This window comes from Strix uralensis, chromosome 2, assembly GCF_047716275.1.
Source record: "Strix uralensis isolate ZFMK-TIS-50842 chromosome 2, bStrUra1, whole genome shotgun sequence".
Taxonomy (NCBI): domain Eukaryota; kingdom Metazoa; phylum Chordata; class Aves; order Strigiformes; family Strigidae; genus Strix; species Strix uralensis.
Window position 1 is genome coordinate 65,510,608 of NC_133973.1, and position 18,745 is coordinate 65,529,352.

The 18,745-nt window shown below is 40.1% G+C and overlaps 1 protein-coding gene across 2 annotated transcripts in view; it reads right to left on the reverse strand.

Moving 5' to 3' along the window:
* The window catches only part of AFF3 (ALF transcription elongation factor 3), a 335,959-nt gene that overhangs the window by 141,175 nt on the left and 176,039 nt on the right, over positions 1-18,745 (reverse strand). The window contains exon 5 of one of the 2 annotated variants that reach the window (XM_074859045.1): positions 16,836-16,961. The exons of the other annotated variant lie outside the window; for it this stretch is intronic. Within the exon in view, the coding sequence (XP_074715146.1) occupies positions 16,836-16,961 (126 nt within the window). The remainder of the gene's footprint in view (positions 1-16,835; positions 16,962-18,745) is intronic. 2 annotated transcript variants of the gene reach the window in all.

Consider the following 18,745-nt stretch of genomic DNA (forward strand, 5'->3'; position numbering starts at 1 on the left):
TGCATGGGCACCTGGGAAAGTGGGGTAGTAGTACATTTAAATGTACTTAAGATCCTCGGCACCTTCAAACTGGTGTTAGAACACTGATTGACACAAAAGAATTTTGAAATTAGAAAAGGAAAAAAGCAGGGATTTTTTTTTAGCATAAATCAAACAAAAAGTAAGTCCAAAACACCTGGTACCAGAAAATGTTACAGCCCCTACAAAATAATTGTCTAATTTAAAACTAGTTTAGATCTTTCTCCAAACTTCATGAAGTTAACCTTAAAGTTCTCAATAATATTAATTAACAGAAGCACTGAGAAGCCATTTGGGGTCCAGAAGTGGGGAAAACAAAGATTTCTGGATCAAAGAAGGAAGCCCTGACTAGACTGCTTAAAAATACATGTGCCCAATTGCAGTACAGCTTGTTTGAGATGACGAGAACTGCTCTCATCCTCCTGCGCAAGACTGAGGGGTGGCTCTGAGACACCCTCTTTTTTTTTCCTAACATGTTTCTCCTTGTGAGGGTTGCAGTGATGTTGTTTCACACTGGCATCTTTGTGGTGGCGGTGATGGCACGTCTCATTCACGTGCATATTGTAACTCTACAACTCTACAGCTCTACTCATCTCCACCTGTAGTAAATCAGTTTTCAGCAGTTATACATAAATGTTCAGTTTTACAAGCTAAAAGGTCCAAGCCTAGTTAATCTTAGTCAACATGCCTACTTGGCTTTTCTTCTTACTGAAGGGAAAATCTTCAAATAAAGAAATCTATAGTATTGCGTATCCTTGCTCCAAATTCAGTTTCCGCAGCAATAATTAAGTAACAAGACATTTCTCGTGGCTTAATGACAGCTTGGCAGTGTTTTGTTTGGGGCTTTTAACCCTAGCTTGTAGGTAATTTTTCAGGAAAATTATCATTCAGAGGTAAATAGTAGTATTCACTAAGACTTAAGGCAATGCTATATATCTAGTTGCTGTGTGGCACACGATACCAGGAATGGTTGAACTGATTCAGAAAAATTGTAATTAATAAAAAGTAGGAAGAGTGGTATCATCCAGATTTAAAATCTAGCCACATGCATTATTTTGCTGTTCATTTGGTGCCAAAACCAGAACGTATCATTGGGCCATTAAGAAAATTGACTGTTTAATCCTCCTCTTTGCTTGTGCTCACCTAGCCAATTTTTGATTCATAATATTTTGTCTCTCCACAGATGATGATTTAAGAAATGTTTGTAGTGTATCATAAAGGACCCTGTCAAACACCTTTTGAAAATTATTTTAGCTGGCTCAACTTCATCCACTGCTCTACTGACATGTCGCAGGAATTATAGGATATTGGTGAGACACAATTTTCCTTTGCAAATACTCTGCTGGTTAGCTCACGGGGACTGCAGAGTCTCTCTCTTTGTAGTTACCTACACTAAAATGCAGATTTTAGGGAAGATTAGATATATTTATTCAGATGGAACTCAAGGCAACACAAAGCTAATGCAGAGCTTTCCAAGACTCTTTAGCAAGTGATCACAGGACACAGTTTGAGAACCTCTAATCCAGTTACTCTCCTGTCTTCATAAAATAGGTTGGGGTTTTTTTAACACAGGAGACTCTCTCTTTAACTGCTGTCAGTTGGCAAAGATCCCTTTCAGTTCAGTGAAGCTGCACTGCCACTAGCTGACAACACGGCTATGATTTTAATGTCAAACATCCAAAGCAAAGAGTCTGACACTGAAACTTTTGGAGACTATGTTGAAGCTGACAGCATTTCACTATGATAAGGTTCCCATGATATGAAAAGCAAACTTTTTTTTTTCAAAATTGATTCCTCTAGTATCTGTTATTGCTGCAACTTTTTCTAACCCAAACCTCAAATATACACCTGTAAAATAGAAAGATAAAGCTGTTTCCTTGTTTCTTTACAATGACATCACTTATACAAACTACATGTCCTTAACTCTTTTTCTTCCTCCTAAACCCTGTAGTTTCCTTTGCACACTTGATATTTTTCCTCTTTTCATTTAAGCATCTTTTAGTTTGTCATTATCCTTTTGGTAACATGTTATTCCGAACCACCACCACCCAACAGAATATCTTGTCATTTTCCAGCTTCTGTTGTTTCCGTTTTTACTGCCTTTCCATCTACTTATTTGGACGGGTTTTAATTTATAGTTAATATTTATGTCATGGATGATGCAAAATGTTTTCTAAACTTGAGATTAGTGACAAACATGGTTTCACCCACCTGCTAAATGAAGGATTAAATAAGGGAGCTACTACGAGCTCCCTGTCATGGAGCTGAAATAGCTGTAAGGACACAATTTACACTGAGCTGGGTGCCAGTTCAGCACTGAACCTCAGTCAGCAGCTCTTCTGTCTCCCCTACTCCTGCTAAAACGGTTTCAAGGAGCCACTTTTTTCACAGCAATCTGCTGCAAAACACATTCTACCACATTTCCCCTTTGGCTCCAGTCCCTTTGAATGCCCTGTTGCTTTCTGTAATATGAATTCCTTTCAATAGGCTTCATCAGTATAACATCCAAAGATATATGACAATCCAGGGGAGAATGCTTGTCAAGGAATTTTTTTGTTCTAAGCAAAGAAATAAAGGTAATTGTGTAGCTTGTGACAGTGTCATTTGTGCTGTGCTTGGTTCTTCAGACCTGCATGGATGGACATCAGCTGAAACTGCTTGATAGAAACAGGACTCTGTGTGTGTGTATGGGGGAGGTGCATCTGTGGGCTGGGGAGGAGGGAAGAAAAAAAGAGAAATTAGGCCCTTGGAAAGGGAGAAGGTCAGAGATTTTGCAGACTGCAGCATTAAAGAATGTGTTCAGCATTAAATCTCCAGATATTTGGTATCTACAGAATGAAACCATTCCAAATCATGAACATTTTCAACGTGATCTGTAGATCAATTCAGTCTACAGAAAATCACAAATACCAGTGCAATAAGTTTCTGTTTGGAATACGTTATCTCTGCTTTAGTGGAACCATCCTGCAAATAACCTGCAACATTTAGTCAAGGTTCAGCAATCTAGGACAGATAAATGTAAAAGAAGGCTACAGCTGCTTACTTATCAAACTGACTTAGTTTGGTCCTTCATTGTATGATTATAATTCTTTAGCAAAAAGCCTTGCAAATTTTTATTAATTTTTGGAGAACTAAATGAGCCTGTAAGTCTAGAAGAAGCTAGGGATAGCTAAGAGAAATGTGGTTTGATTCTAAGAACAAGTATTAATTATGATATAACCCATGCCATGCTCTCTCATATCAGAGTTTAAGACAAAAAGATTTACCTCTAACTATCAGGAAAGGAAGAACATGTCCCATTACAGAATTTAGAGGGTTTCCTTAAAAACTTTTAAATATTCTGAAATGAAAAAAAAAAGGACAGAATTTCTCCTTTAGTTGCAATGATGAATATCTGTTCTTAGCTAAGAAGCTATGTTTTTAGATGAAAGCATAGGGCTATATGATACAACAAACTGTCTGAAAACCAGCCTTGCCTGGGTAAGCTGAGATGATGTGGTTAATCAAGGTACAATCTTTATTAGTGCATTAACCTCCTGCACCCAAGGACTGCAGATTCTAATTCCTGAATTGCCATGCAAGACTGATGCAGCTAGTTTTCTAGTCTCAGTTGGCAGCAAGCTAACAGAAGTGGCTAATGAAGATGAATAGCTGCCTCTTGGGAGTGGGGGGAGGACAAAGAGGAAAGGAAAAGACCTAGGATACTTCAAGGTCCAGATCTCTGCATGATTTCAGGTAATAATGAAAAAGTGCACATAGTCAACATTTTCAGAGATCATAACAAGCATGTTAATTCTGCAGTCTGCTAACAAAGGAATGGTAGTGGCCTCAGGATTGCTCTGGAAACATTTCAAGAAGTTAAAACAAAGGTTATTGAAAATAAAGACCAGGACACTGGTCAGGCTCTTACCTTGTTTTTGATGGATGATTGTATTAATATGGACAAAGAAGCAGACAAAAAAATGCCCTAAGCTAAAAACCAGACACATTTACTAAGGAAAACATCTGCGGTTTTGAGAAGACAAAAATACCATCATGGTAAATATTGTGCCCACAAATGCATGTGATGTTCTAATAGAAACATCCCTTTATTTCAGACAAAAATACACTGCTAAAGGTAAGGAGGTCATCAAAGCAAGATTTGTGAGGAAAAAAAATCTAGGTTTTTTTGAAGCTAGCAAAATTTTTCAAGTTTCTTATTTTGTGGGGGGCTGGAAGCTTTCTGATAGGTGCATTAGTGATCCTGGTTCACTCCCTTGGACAGAAGGTGAAATAGTCGGTCATCAGTTTGGCCTAATTTGTTCTTAGTTCCAGTCTTTCATACTCCTAAAGCCAGTTTAAGAGGACTGGGGGTACCATAAAGACTTAGTTACTGGGAACCCAAGGGCTTGTACAAAGAGCTCTTTTGTTTGTCTACAGTGGAGATTCACCAGCAGGTATGCATTGATAATTTTAGCTCAGCTCATTCAGCCAACTGATTCAGTATTTCAAGCTTCATGAACTTATGGGTAACACAATAGTGCCTGTGTGCTCTGTGCACAAGTTACGGGCAGACATTACATGCAGTAAATACCTTGTGCTCTAGGTTAGGGTTTAAGGTGCTAAAGGAACACTCTTCAGCTAATGTGCCTGCAAAGGCTGCCAACCATAACAAGAAAGCAAGCTTCTGTTCTGTGCTATTACAACAGACTTCTTGGTCAGTGTGAAAAGATGATAGAGAGAGTAAGAAAAGACCATAGGAGGAAAAAGTAATAATTAAACTATTAAAAGTTAAATTGCTGTCAAATGTGGCTCTATAAAGCATAGCTCTGAGAAGTTTTGCACTTGTGGTTTCTTAATTATATTAGATGAAACATGCTCAGTTTACAGGTGAAAATTACACCAGGCTGGGACCTCAGACTGTGGAGCTGAGCGTCAAGGCAGGAACTCCCCTTTACCCTGCTGTAGCACAGAGAAGTTCTGCAAGGCAAAGCAGCCTCTAAATCCTTCCCGGACAACCTTGCATGGATGTGGCTGACTGCAATTAGCAAACAATTTTGTTTATGATGCTCTGACAGCTTGGGGAATCTGTTCATATACAAGTCATTTATTCTGAATGAGATTAAGAAATCAGTGTAGCACTGCGTGCTTCAGTGTATGTGAGTTCAACCATCTGTTCTCAAGGTTGCATTGTGTGCCTCCTAGATCTGAATTGACAGAAAGATGTTAAATCTTGATGGTTCGTATTCTAGAAGTAGCACAGTGGCACAATGTGATGACTGAAGCCAACAGAGACCAGTTCAGCTAAGAGTACACAGGTATACAGAGTTGAACACAGACAAACTTATGTCCACAAATTAAGGATACCATATATACCTGGTAGACTGGGACACTGGACCTGGAAACGAGTTAGAGATCACCAGAGGATAAGCAACCGAAAATAATCCCCCCACATGTCAGGCTTTTGCCCCAAGAGCTCATTCCATCATTGTGTGTTTGCAAATGGAGAAGTAGCACAGTAAAACTGGTGAGCCCAATGCTGGAATAGCCTGTTTCTTTGACAACATTTCTTAAAAAATGCTGGAAATTCTGAGAAGGTGAAAAAAAGAATGAAAACGATCACAGATATTTACAGAGATCATCCCTGTTAGACTAAGAGCTACTATGCTTCATTTGCATAAGCATCATCATAGGGGGAAAAAAAACACCTAATGACTTTTAGAAAATCTATTTGTAGCCAACTGTCCAGTGTCCAAGATAAAAGGTAGAACCTCTACTCAACACCTTCAACAGGATTCCCAAGAGATGACTGAAAAAACCAAGGTTGTTCATGCTTAATAGGAGTCCATGTATACAAAATTTCCAAATAGGTCTCAGTGAAAAATGTTGTCAGTTCACAACAATAGAAAAAGATGAAAACCACTAGCTTCTTGTATCATGAGACAATAGATAGAAGGACAAAAAGGCAAACTGAGGTTAGGAAAAAAAGAACAACTCCTCAGGAGCTAGTAGTTCACTGCTGGGACACAGTGCTATGGAAATGCCTGTCTTCATCTCTTGAAGTCTTAAGATCAAGAAGGGATGCTTTTCTGAATGATATGCTTCAGCCAAATACAAGATAATGGACTCAAAACAGGGGAGAGCAGCTGCAGTTATTTCTTGTTACATAGGTCAGAACACTAGTCAGACTGGGTGATGAAATACACCATTCAGACTCACACCTAAAATGTACCTAAGTGGGATGGTTGTTCTTTATTCTGGAGCTTCTTTTTCAGTCCATCAAAATCCTTATCATTTATGGCTCTTAATACAGGCTTTGTAAGTCAAGAAAACATGTGAATCATTTGTATTCACATGTGAATGCTAGGTACTGACCACAAAAGCAGTGATTAAGAGAAAGTGATGTTCCATTGTGTTTTAGAAAAAATATAGAAACAAAAGTTTGCTCTTTCCTTGTGTATCAGTAATCTATAACCCATAGTTGTATCCTGCTACTTTTGACTGTATAAGGTCCAGATGCATCACAATTAACCTTGGGGATTTAACTGAGGGGTCAACATCTGCCTGACACTCTTGCTATAGTCAACAGAAAGATAGACTCCAGCATGGGGCACATCAGTGGACCGAAGATCTGGAGCATCGTCCGGAAGTGTCTAGAGATGGAGTCCAGGTTGCTGTACTCAGTCCTAAAGTGCCTCCAACTGGAGGGGCTGAGTCTGGCCTTGTGCCCCTTGGAGCAAAGCTTTATTTCTTACATTTTTGTATGGCACCTAGCACAGAGATTTTGATCAGTGCTGGGCCTCTCTCATTGCTACAGTCACACATACAAGTTGAGGGAGAATTCAGAGACGACTTCCTGGCAGTGCTAATATTTCATCTAGTCTGCCCTGATACTTCTTAGACCATCTCTTAGGTTATGTCTCTATCACCAAATCTGAGAGTGTTACCACATTCTGTATCTTGGCCATCTGCATATCAGGATGAGAGGCAAGCACTCATAAGGCCCTCTTCCCTACCCTCCCTACGTTTCTTGGAAACATATATTCCATATGGCCTTTTAACACCTTCACATTAAGAAGACACTGCTGTCCAGAAAGGTTATCTGTGATCACCTAAAATGTTTTCTTTAAATATACAGACAACCCAGTATTAGGTTTTCCAGTTTTAATGTTGTGGGTAGTGAGAAGGTTAGCTGGCTATAATTTTTTCTTCTAAACAGTCACATTTGGAATCTGTTTCAGCCTTGGAAGAGCAGTTGGATGGCAGAGGAGAGATGAGGTGCTCTTCATCAGGATCCCAGCCTCAATCCCTGGAGTTGGGACCGGGGTGTGCAGAACAGTATTCCAGCAGGTCCATGTAGTCATAGTCACTATTCAGGGCGGCTCTTTGCCTCCTGCTGTGTTTAGTAATGCACATGCCTGCCTTCCTCTAGTAGGCGTAGAGGAAAGAGGGTCTCTGTACTACCATCCTCTCATCCTGGGGCCTGGGGAAGGAGCGCTGGCCAGAAGTGGAAGCCAGATACAAATGAGGTCCTCCCTCCAGGACTCCCCAGGCAAACAACCTGAACTCTCCTGGAGAATCAGCCACCCACACTGGAAAAAATCCAGTGAGGTGGCAAAGTGGGTCTTGGTGCTAGAGCCAGATGCTAGTGTTCCTGCTCCAAGGCTATTTGCAATGTAAAAGGCTGCCCAGATCCTGCTGCACTTGGAAAAGTGAGTTAATAGCACTTTCCCCCATATGTAGTCCAATTCCTATATGTATATGTAGGTTATAATCTCTCTGGGATGAGCACTATCTTGTAGCATGTACATGGCACCGTGCATACTTAGGCTCTGATTTTGTTCAGAAGTTACCATGAGCAGCAGGTTTTGTTTACTTTTACAGTGGTAAAAATACCAGCACAAGTGGGCAGAGATTTGGAGGATAGTCCCTCTTAGATAAATTACTGGATAACTTTGGGACGTAATCAGCAGTAAAAAATTAATTCACAAACAAAGCTTGCACAGTGCAATGGTAGAGGTTCTCTACCAAGGATATTTTATTCTCTACCAAGGATAAAATACGTAGTTGAATGTCCTCAAAACTACTAGTGCACCTTGAACTGCTGAATTTAGTGATCTGTGAATTGACAGAAACTTTTGTGGACAAGATCATCTGACAGTATTTTAGATGGGTGAAGTGATCTCCTTTTCTTTTCGACATCTTCCAGTGTTGATGTTTGAAGGATTTTGTCCAAAAATGTGTGTGAAAAGCATATGGGATATGAAAGGAAGAAAACATGTACTGGAAGACTCCTCAAAATAGCTGAAATTTCATAGAGAACTCCCAGTGGATGCAGTCTCCATCCAAAGTCCCTCAAGCACTTCTGAGACCCCCATCCATGCACACTGTGAACCCTGGTCAATTCAAATTGCACACAAGGCTGGAGGTTTTATTGTTGAAAGCAGAGGCAAAAATAAAGCGTGGAAAGTGGTAAGACCCAAGTCCTGCTGCTATGTTCCAGTCTTTGCATGGTTTATTGAGGCAAAAGCAGATAATCAGGGTCTTTTGCATCACAGTAAAGGGTTTGGTAAGCAGAGCACTCTGGGCTCCTGTTATAATCGTTTTTATCTGTTTTGCAGAGTCAAAAGAACAATTCAGCAAGTACAAACAGACTAATTTTTTACATCAGTGGATGTTTAGGAGAGAAGTCCTGTGATGGGGTCAATCAGAGGCACTGCTCCTGCTTGCAGAGCTGGCACAATTGTAGTCCCTGCACGTCAGAGGCTGCAGGTTCCTGCTGTGGCAGCCTTGGAAAAAAGATACAGACCTGCGCCCTGAAAAGACTGGCAACGGTGGGGAGAGGGCTTGAGGCCAGTCCCTTGTTGCTGTGTAGAAAAATGTTAGGCTTGCCAGCAGCACAGTGCTTCTGGGAGCGCTTGCGAGGGCGTTATGCACAGGCAGGGAGCCCGTCCGGGCTGCTGCTGCTCACCATCATGTTCTCGGGAGCCAGTGCCAGAAGCATGAAACAGCACTTGCCACTTCTCCCTGCTACACATGGGGTGGCCTTTGGGAAGCTGTTGGAGGCAGGGAGAGCCCCTTTGTTCGGCCCAGTAGTCCCTAGGCAATCTGGCATTTCTTGTTAAAACAGATTCTAAATTGTGCTTCTCTCTAGCTGCAAATATGACCGTTCTTTAGCTGTGCAATTCACACTTATCTAGTGTTTATATTAAGTTGGTTCTTCAAAGCTATCATTGTCCCAAGCTCTGTCTGCTTTAAGCCCTGAAACAATATTTAGTGCTTATTGTACACACTGACTTTCATTTGCAAGGTATTCTGCAAACCTGAGTTAAGCATCCCAGCACCCTTGTAATCTCTGTAAGTACCGTACTATTATTACGAGTTAAAACACATAAAACTGGAATTAAGGTTGAAAGAATCTGGAGTCAGAAAATCCCTTAAGAAAATCCCTGTCCCAGCACAAATGGTACCAAGGGCAACAATGCCATTCTGTGACTTCACTTGGAAAAAATAGTAGAAGGTATGAAAATATACACTGAAGCCTTAACTCTGCTTCTAAAGCATATGTTCTGGCTTCATCTACCATACTGTTTGTTTCATTAAGTAGCAGAGTAACACTAGTATCTTTTTCATTATTGTAGGCATTGTCTGCATGAGAAATTTGCATCTATTTAAAAAAAGCAATGGTTTTAAACCACTTTAACTAAAACCAAGTACATTTAGATTTATCTAAATTGGTTAAAACCAAATTAAATGAATGGAAAGAAAATAAATAAATCTTTGAAACAGTTCATAAGCAGACTGGTTATGAAACAATTAAACTTGACCTGATGAAACACCCATATGCACAGAAAGCCTACATGGACTAGCATATCATGCTGCCTCACCGTTTCTAGGCATTCTCCGCTGATGCTGTACCAGACTCTCAGTACAAAGACAGCTTGGTTTTACAGCTAGAATGCTATGAAAAATGATGCTAACAAAAGTTTTTACAACTCTCTAAAACATTCCTCAAGATGTTTGCCAGCAAACAGTAGGTGATTATGAAATTATAGGCTGCATCGTGACAGGCACACAAGGAAGTAAGATGGTTACAAATGCTTGTTTATTTTTGAGCTCTTAACTACACATGATTTACTTATCCACTTTACAGCAAAATTAACATTCTTTTGCTGTCATTTAAAAAAATGAGGATGTATATATTTTTTTTTTTAACTTCATAGAAATCATGTGGAAAAATTAAAGTAATACATAAAGAAAAAGGAAACAGGACATACCATTACCACTTTTTAATTATGTTACCTATTTTTTAGAGAGCAGGGACTCAGGAACAGCTGCCTTAGCATTAGAAATTTAAAATATTAAAAGTAATGAAAGGTTGTTTTGTGGCAGCAAATGTTAATTTCTTTTGATTTCTCTTCATGAGAACCATCAAACTGCAATTCACTGCAATAAGAAGGTCCACATAATGTCTACATATCAATTAATTCCCACTTAAGCCTTCAATGACTTTTCTACCCAGGAAAGGATTTCACCCCTGTTGATTAAAGGTAATACTGCAGGTCAGTTATTTTTTTACTTTGAAAAAGTTTCTTAGTAAAACAAAGCAGTGGATATATTTTTCAAAGCTTTAGCATATGTAGAATCCCATCAGAAGAAAGATCACAACATAAAGCTTTTTTCCCTACCAGCAATAAAAGCATAAATAAGGAACACTCTCAAAATGAAACCGAGACAGTTGGAGATTACTACAACGGTAAGAGTACTGTAATCATGAACAGTTCATGATTTTTGTGTGAGAAAAATGGGATCCTGGAATTATGCCTGACATCTTAAAATAATCTGCATGGTCAAGGCAATTGCATCCAACTGGTGTATGTTGAGAGGAGAAACAATGATCTGGAGGTGACTCAACTAATGGGACTCTATGTATTCAGAACACCAGTTATAAAAAATACCAGTGGTACAAAACCGGTCCATCCCCAGTGCTGAATTATGTCAACCAGAGTAACTCTGGTTACAGTAAAGCAAAGCAGAGTGGTCTGCCACAGGTTTTGTCGATTGTTCAGCAAATAGAAACACTCATAATACCTGTGCGCATGACAGACTGAAGTTTTAAGACAAAGCATGTTATAAAGTGAGATGAGACAAGATAAAAACTGTACTTTCAAATTAATCCTTTAATGCCAACTAGCAGTAAAGCTTTTAGTCTGTTTGGTTTTATTGATAGGTTCAATGTGCTGAATCCCTATCCATATTTTAGCCCCAGTGCCTAGATTCACATCGCCATTGGTTTCTGATGCTTAATCTCATTAGTACAGCTATTTGTATTGATATACCCAATAAGGTTGCTAATACTACCTTAGCTAAGTGTTATTTATTGTATCTGTATATACAACAATATTAACACAGTCAAGCATCAGCATCGGCACTTGAGGGCACCGTTAAATTCACCCAGTGTTCAGCGAGAGATTTAATGATGGATTTAATAGTATTAAATAGGAAAAAATGCCCTTGGCCTTTACATTCTCATTTAAAAACATATAAAAGAGTAGTAATTCAGGCAGTTATACTTCTTTCAAAGATTTTCCTTTAAATCACGCTCAGCAATATGAGATCAGCTGTACTTTGGCTGTTATTGTATCTTGACCAAAGACAGCAGCCCTGGCCTATCAGAATTACCAAACTGTTGGCAAATTCAGCTCAGTTCCTATGTCAAATATGGGTGAGTTTACTGCTAAAACAAGGAAGACAAAGATTGGTGGAAAATTAGCACAATGGTGTTGCTGTGAGCTACATTACAGAGACTTCTGTTAGCAACAAATGTAAGCAGAGCCGTGAAATAACTGGACGTTAGGTTTTTATCCAGATTGTTTTCATGGAATATAAATAGGTTGGGAGGTTTTTTTGTGCAGTAGTGTGCCTGCTGAATTTTCCCATAGCTTTTAGCTGCATTTACCTTGCTTTCTTTCAGTCTTCAGGTGTCTGTTACTGAATGGACCTACCAATGTCCTGTAGCCTATCAACAAGAGAATTTCATCCAAGAAAGGCATGTAAATGGCTTTTTTTCTGTCTCTGAAGCAATTGCACCCTTTAGGTTGAAGGAAATAGGGCTCAGTCTGACACTGGAAACTTTCTTCATACACTGCCCAGACAAGTCTGTTCCCTTACATTCAGTTTGAAACCACCAAGTGGGTGGAAGAAAACTGTTGGAAGACAAAGATGCTCTCTACATGACCCTTACCAGTGATTAGAGGATCACCTAAGCACCTGTGAGTTCTTCTTAAGCTTGGAAACTGTGAGCCATATGTTCAGGCTCTCAGTAACTTCCATATGTAGAACTGAATTTATATCACCGTGAATGAGCACCTGTTCAGTCGTAGGCTTTTTTTTACTTATTTTCAGTGTCTATCATGAAAAAGATTATACAAACACTTATACTAGCAATATGAATACTGACAATTAAAAGATAACAGTAATACCATCATATTTGAATTTGAAACCAAATTAAAAAAGTTTTTTTTCAGCAATTTTGGCATTAAAGAGAATATGGATCAAATCAAAATTATACTTCCACACACATGGGTAATAACACTTAAAACTAGATCCTTAGCAGCAAATCACGCAAAAAAACAACAACAAAAAAAGCCCAAGTGACTGCTTATCAGGGAACATTCACATTTTCCTCTGAAATTTCCCTGCTTGTGAATAATTCTACCGACATAGCTACTAGGGCGTTTTGAACAAACTTGCTATATAACATCTCGCAAGATAATGCACCTAGTTTAAAGCATGAGTTATGTAACAAAGACAAAGAAAGGGACAGGCCATTCTTGTTTTCTCACACATTCAGACACGCTGGATTAATTATAAAGTGTTATATAAATGCGGATGTGTTTGATTCCACAGTGCTTTTCAAAACAAGGGTAAAATATCGCTGATGTTCAGCCACATCACTGGTGGGAAAAAAACATACAGGGTACACAGTTCACTGCACAACTAAGGGGATGGGGAGTAGGTTAAAGGAAATATTTTCCAAGGATGAGAAGAAATCCCATTTCTTATCAGACAAGCCTCTACATCTCTGATGTCATTTTAGAACAGAAGTCTTTAGCTATTACAGAAACAGCTAACATCCTCATACAATGAAACATATGCTTCTCAGCTAATTTATTTCAGAAAAAATGAGCCAATACAGAAAACTACATTCCTGTTAGTGGCATTAGAGCCAGGACTCCTGCATCCACCTGCATATTCTCATGATTTTGGTGCATGAGACCTTGTGTAGACCCACAGCTAAAGCTTAGTGTATATATCTGTAAGTGTGGTGCATACACAATACACATATTTTGCACAGTTATTTTCGATAATGAGGAAGAAATTTTTAATTAATTTTTTTTTAAAAGGATCTTAAGTAGTAAGGTTTGCTGAGAATGTACCAGTACAGGTACCACAGAGCTGTCTTCTCTTGCAATTGACCATGAGATTTATCTTTTTTATCATCTCTAACAGCAGGCAATCCTGAAATGGCTTTGTAGCACTTTGCCATCTTTGAATGAGATACTTGTGGTGAGTCTTTCAGAGGCTCTAAGCTTTACTTCTGTCTATGGGTATTCAGAGACAGCTTCCATTGAAGTCAATGGAAGCTGAATGCCCATAAATAGGAAAAAAAGTAATTTTACTAGTGGCACTAAGGATTTAAAAATGCTTGAGTAGACAAGATCCCTTCCTCAAGTTGGCTGCTAAAATGATATACTTTTAAAAGAGTGAAAAGGTTCATCTAGAATTTGCTCTGTTGGTTAAATAATACTTACACAGGTTTTTGCATGCCGATTATGTATCAATTATTGTATAATTGCATCATTACTTTAATTAGATTAAACTACATAATTGGGATGTCTAATTACAGAATGAGGGGGAAAAAAAGGTAACTTACCCGACATTAACTGTGGTTCTTGAAGAGGGGCTGTCCACACAGATTTTGCTCCAGGGGCATGTTTCTGATGCAGGAGACACTGGTTTCCTCTACAGCAGCAACACCTGAGGCAGCCCCAGGTGCACCATCCCCATGCAGACCCTTTTAGGAGCACCAGCAGTAAGATTGTCATGGGGAGGCCATTTATCACTTGGTACCTTACCAGTGAGGTATGCCAGAGCACCGGGCTCCAAGTCAGCAGGGAGGGGAGGGGAGTCATGGAGTCTGTGTGGAAAACTCTGTGAAAAACCACAGTTAGCGCCGAGGAAGGTGCCTCTCTCCTCCAAGTGCTGGTCCACAGAGACCCAGTTCTTGATAATGAACAGGCTGCATTTTAAATCCAGGTATGGGAGGAGAAATCTTACCCAAATAACAACGGGAGACAACTTTATCAGCACTGACATCCGATTTACCAACTGGAATTGAGGACTTGGAGAAGTAAATGAGTAAACAAAGCATTAGGAAGCAAGTCTGAGTACCTTGGCAAATGGAGGAGAATGGGCTCTGTCTGAAGGATACTGGAGTAACCCATGGGAAATAGGAATACAGTACAAAATTTACCTGGACAAGTCTGCATAGGAATAAATTGGCTTCTAAGCTTTTCAGATTGGACACCTGAGCAATTTTGGGGGATCACCTCAATGTACCAATCCTATACACATTAAATGACATCTCACCATCTTACTTTGTTGTGCGTGAACTGAGATTTTGGGGAAGAAAATAAGTAGAAAGCTGAATTGATGAAGTTGGATATCTATGTGAGATCTGCAGAAGTCTAAAATTATCTGCAGGTTGTGACATAATGTAAGCACAACATTTCCAGTGTTGAACATACATTGTGTCTGGTCTTTACTGAAATCTCTCAGAAGAATGAATGCAGTGGTGGTGGTGGAGCGATTATAATTTTTTTTCCCCCAGATATAGAGGTTTTAAAGATTCCCTTCTGTACCTTCAGAAGGCATAGTAATAGCCTGCAAGGAACTCCATCCTGAAGCTGGAATGGCCTGGTAAGGTGGGGAGACCCCTGTGGGGAGAAATGACTCATGAGAAGTGAAGCTACAGCTATAATTTTTGGCAAAGGGACTTCTCAGAATCTTTTGAACTTAGGAAACAATTTCAAATGAGACTGAACTTTGTCCTTCAAAGGCTGAGGCATGGGGTGGGCAAGCCAACAGGTCCTGGATCTCCACCATTCTCTAGGAAAGGCTCATTTCAGGCTGTTCCAAGACATGTTGAAATGCCAAGATGAAGGGTCCCTCCCAGCTAGGAACACAAGGACTCTGCAAATAATCTCACTTTGGGATGTGAAACTACATGATAATTGTGAACAGGAGGTGTAAATGCCTAGTTATGGTCTGGAGTCCTGGTCTGGACCTGCTCAGCAAAGCACTCCACACAGACACTGAAAGAGCAGTTCCTGCCCCAAAACGCTGGCTGTCCAAATACATGAGATGAAACTCAAGATGGATGAAGACAGTGAAAGCAATACAAAGAAACAATATCTTAATTTTGACTAGCAAAATAGTCTTAATCTCACTAAGATTATGTAACAGTATTTTGGCAGCCCAGCTGCTACTAGGCGTATTTGCTATTTTCCTTTTTTTTCCTAGAAGTATCACAGCACATTTAACAAGTGGGCTGATCAAAGGCATCATCCACCTCTGTATCCTAACCAAGAGATGATAAATAAGTTGGGGACAAGACCAGCAAGGGCCAAGAATTGCCATGTTTGACAATATAGGAAAATGGATGCCAGCAAAAGCGTCCCACGGTGAGGCTGCAGATTGGCTAGCATTCCTTCTTTTTTTTTTTTTTCCCCCTGGCAACTCAGACTGAAATGAAAGTGTCAAGACCAAAAACATCGTGACATGAGCTGGTGAGACCCTGCTGTTGAGCTTCAACAACAAAGCTGATGTATTCTGACTGACCTGATCAGAGAGCTGCTGGGAAGGAACCCAGTCCATACACTTCTTACATTCAGCTTTGTAGAGGGAACTGCACTTGGCGCTAAGATGTTTTGAAGAGTGTTGGCCAAAAAAACCTGGACTATCAGGTGTTGGCTGGCACCAGGTGTCAAATTTGGCTCTGGTTCTGGGAGACTAAGGTTCACAGAAAGGCAACAGACAGGACTGGTGGGTTCATCACACTGGCAAAACAAAATTATCCTGATCCTGCCTACTTGAGTTTTCTAAGAATTATGGGCATACAGAGAGTCACGGGGGAAGCAGAGAATTTACTGGAGTAAAACATTCAGGTTTTTTTTTTCAAATGAAGCGCATAGCAAATAGAAGTTTGTAACGTGGCTCTTCCTGGTCACAGAGATTTTTTCATCCACAAATTCCTGTAGAGTCCTGAAAAGATGAGTTGATGGGGTAGGACATTTTACACGCCATGCCAGTTGGTGGCAGCCAGAAATATGCATCAACTTGAAAGACATGTGTCTCCTTGACAATATGTAAGAAACCCCTTTTTCCCCAGGATCAGGTAAAGTGTTTAGTGGCTGTAATGGCACAGGGCTAAGGTTGTCTGTCAGCACCTGAACAGACCTGGAGTGGAGACTGGGCGGTTTGAGGTTTCATGCCTGCTGGTGAGTTTCATAGGAAGGCTGTCACTACACTTCCTGAGCTGACCTCATCCTGCAGATGAACATGAGGTGAGACACTGTGGTAGCTGGGAGAGGAGGCAGATGTGGAATCCTGCTGCACATCTGGCCTGCTGACCAGCAAGGGTAGCCTTTCCAAAGGAATGAGAGCCAATGGACCTATAGTCTGCTTGGAAACTAGCACGTAATTTTTTATAAATCAGTGACATAATGTACAATGTAGGTATGGGACATGATGTGGCATGTGAATTGGAGGCTCACCTTCTGTTTTGTTCTGGGGTATCTTCCATTTTGTTCTGGAGTTGTCGGATGAGAAGTAACAGCTTTTTCGGTGCTCACAGGTGTGCTCTTCTTGTCCCGTGGCACTGTCTCGGTTAATTCTTTAATCTGAATGTGGATTAAGAGAGAATTCTCTGTCTTTTGCATGGAGAAACAACAGGTGATTAACTGAGACAACTCAGATACCCACGGCAGAAATTTCCCATGAATAAAGCAACTATCCAATTAAGCTGATTCTTACTGATACCTGAGTTCATTGGCCATGAGGGGGTGCAATCACCTTTGGAGGGGTTTCTATATAGAACAAAGGAGCTAACAAGAGATCAACTGGCAAAGCTGCTCAAACAAAATATGATTTTATGGATAAACAGATACTAAAAGAGAGGCTGATTCCCCAAACTCCTTTCTCCTCTGAAATGGAAGGAAGGTTCCTCTGGACACTGGCAACACTTCTTGGACTACAGTGAATCTCCTCAGAGAGATCAGAGATGTGGGGGAAAGGAATTAGATCAACCTGGTCAGGTTGGATATCCATCACTTGCTATTATCAGGGTCAGCCAGTGGTGTGGAGCAGAGGAATTGTAAGTGTGAAAACAGCCCTAATGTTTTCACTAATTATGTTGGAGGAACAGAACTAAAGCTGTTGTATGATCCAGGGGCCCAAATGTTAAAAGGTAAATTGTGTGGTTAGAAGCAATGGAAGCTGCATGTAGGCAGCTGTCCAAGAGTGAACAGGTAACTATCAGTTTTGAAATGTCAAAATTATTTGCAGACATTTTTTAGGAAAGTACATTGATTGATTGTGAAGTTAAACATTTTGGTCTTTGCAATTTCTTTTCTTTCATTTACAACTTCATCTATTAAAATTTCACAGAACTAATTAGTCCCATTATAAATTAAATATTTGAACACTTTTCCTTAAAAAAATAGGCTTTAGAGCATAACAAATTCTTATATCTATTTTTAACTCTTCTACAGCTTAAAAAATAAGAGAATGAACTTCTTTCATGTTTGTTTCACTCCTCTATTCCTCTGGAGCACATACCTTTAGAAATAACTGCCCTGATACCACATGCCAAATGATATCTTCCAAAGGAGAGGTTAGACAAAATCCCATTGATTTACTGGTTGTTGTTGTGTGGGTGTGTACCAAGGAACAGCATTTTAAAAGGCTTTTAGCATGCCAGCTTTTATCCAAAACAGCTTAATTAAAACCTCATATTATAATAGCACCATTTGCCCCAAAATGAACAGTAGCTATACCAACCGCCACTGCATTAAGTCTGGTTAATGAAAGTAATTACAATATGCCAGTAACAAAGGTATGAGGGATGAGGATAATAAAGAACCATTTGCTGCACGCGGAGGCCTGCGGAAGCCCCTGGTACCCCCGTTGCCTGGTGCTGGCAGCCCTTCCACGTGCCCTGGCTCCACGTGAGCCTGCAGAGGCATCTGGAGGGACACGTGCCAGAGCCACCCCTGCCTCTGGGGAGCACATATGGCCCCGGCAGACAGCTCTCCAACTCAAGGAAGCTTGGGAAGAGTGGTAATGAAGGGAATAAATGCTAGCACTCAGAAAAAAAAATATTATTTTGTTGCATGGAAGATACTTGTGAATGATACTGCCTGTTATTACCAACTGTGTTTTTCTGAAATAGATTTGCCTTCTCCAGGTGAGAATGAAGTGAGGTGATGAAGTCAGCCTGGTCCTGTAAAGCCCCAAATCTTGCACAGCCTGACCCAAGTTGAGGCAAAACTATCCCCAGATTTGGAAAGGCTAATATAGCAGGAGTTCACAACAGCACTATGCTGAAGCAGGAACTGTGGATTATTCTGAAGAGAGGAAGAAATGAGTTTTCAAGGGAATTTTTAGATCTTTCCCAGAGCACCCT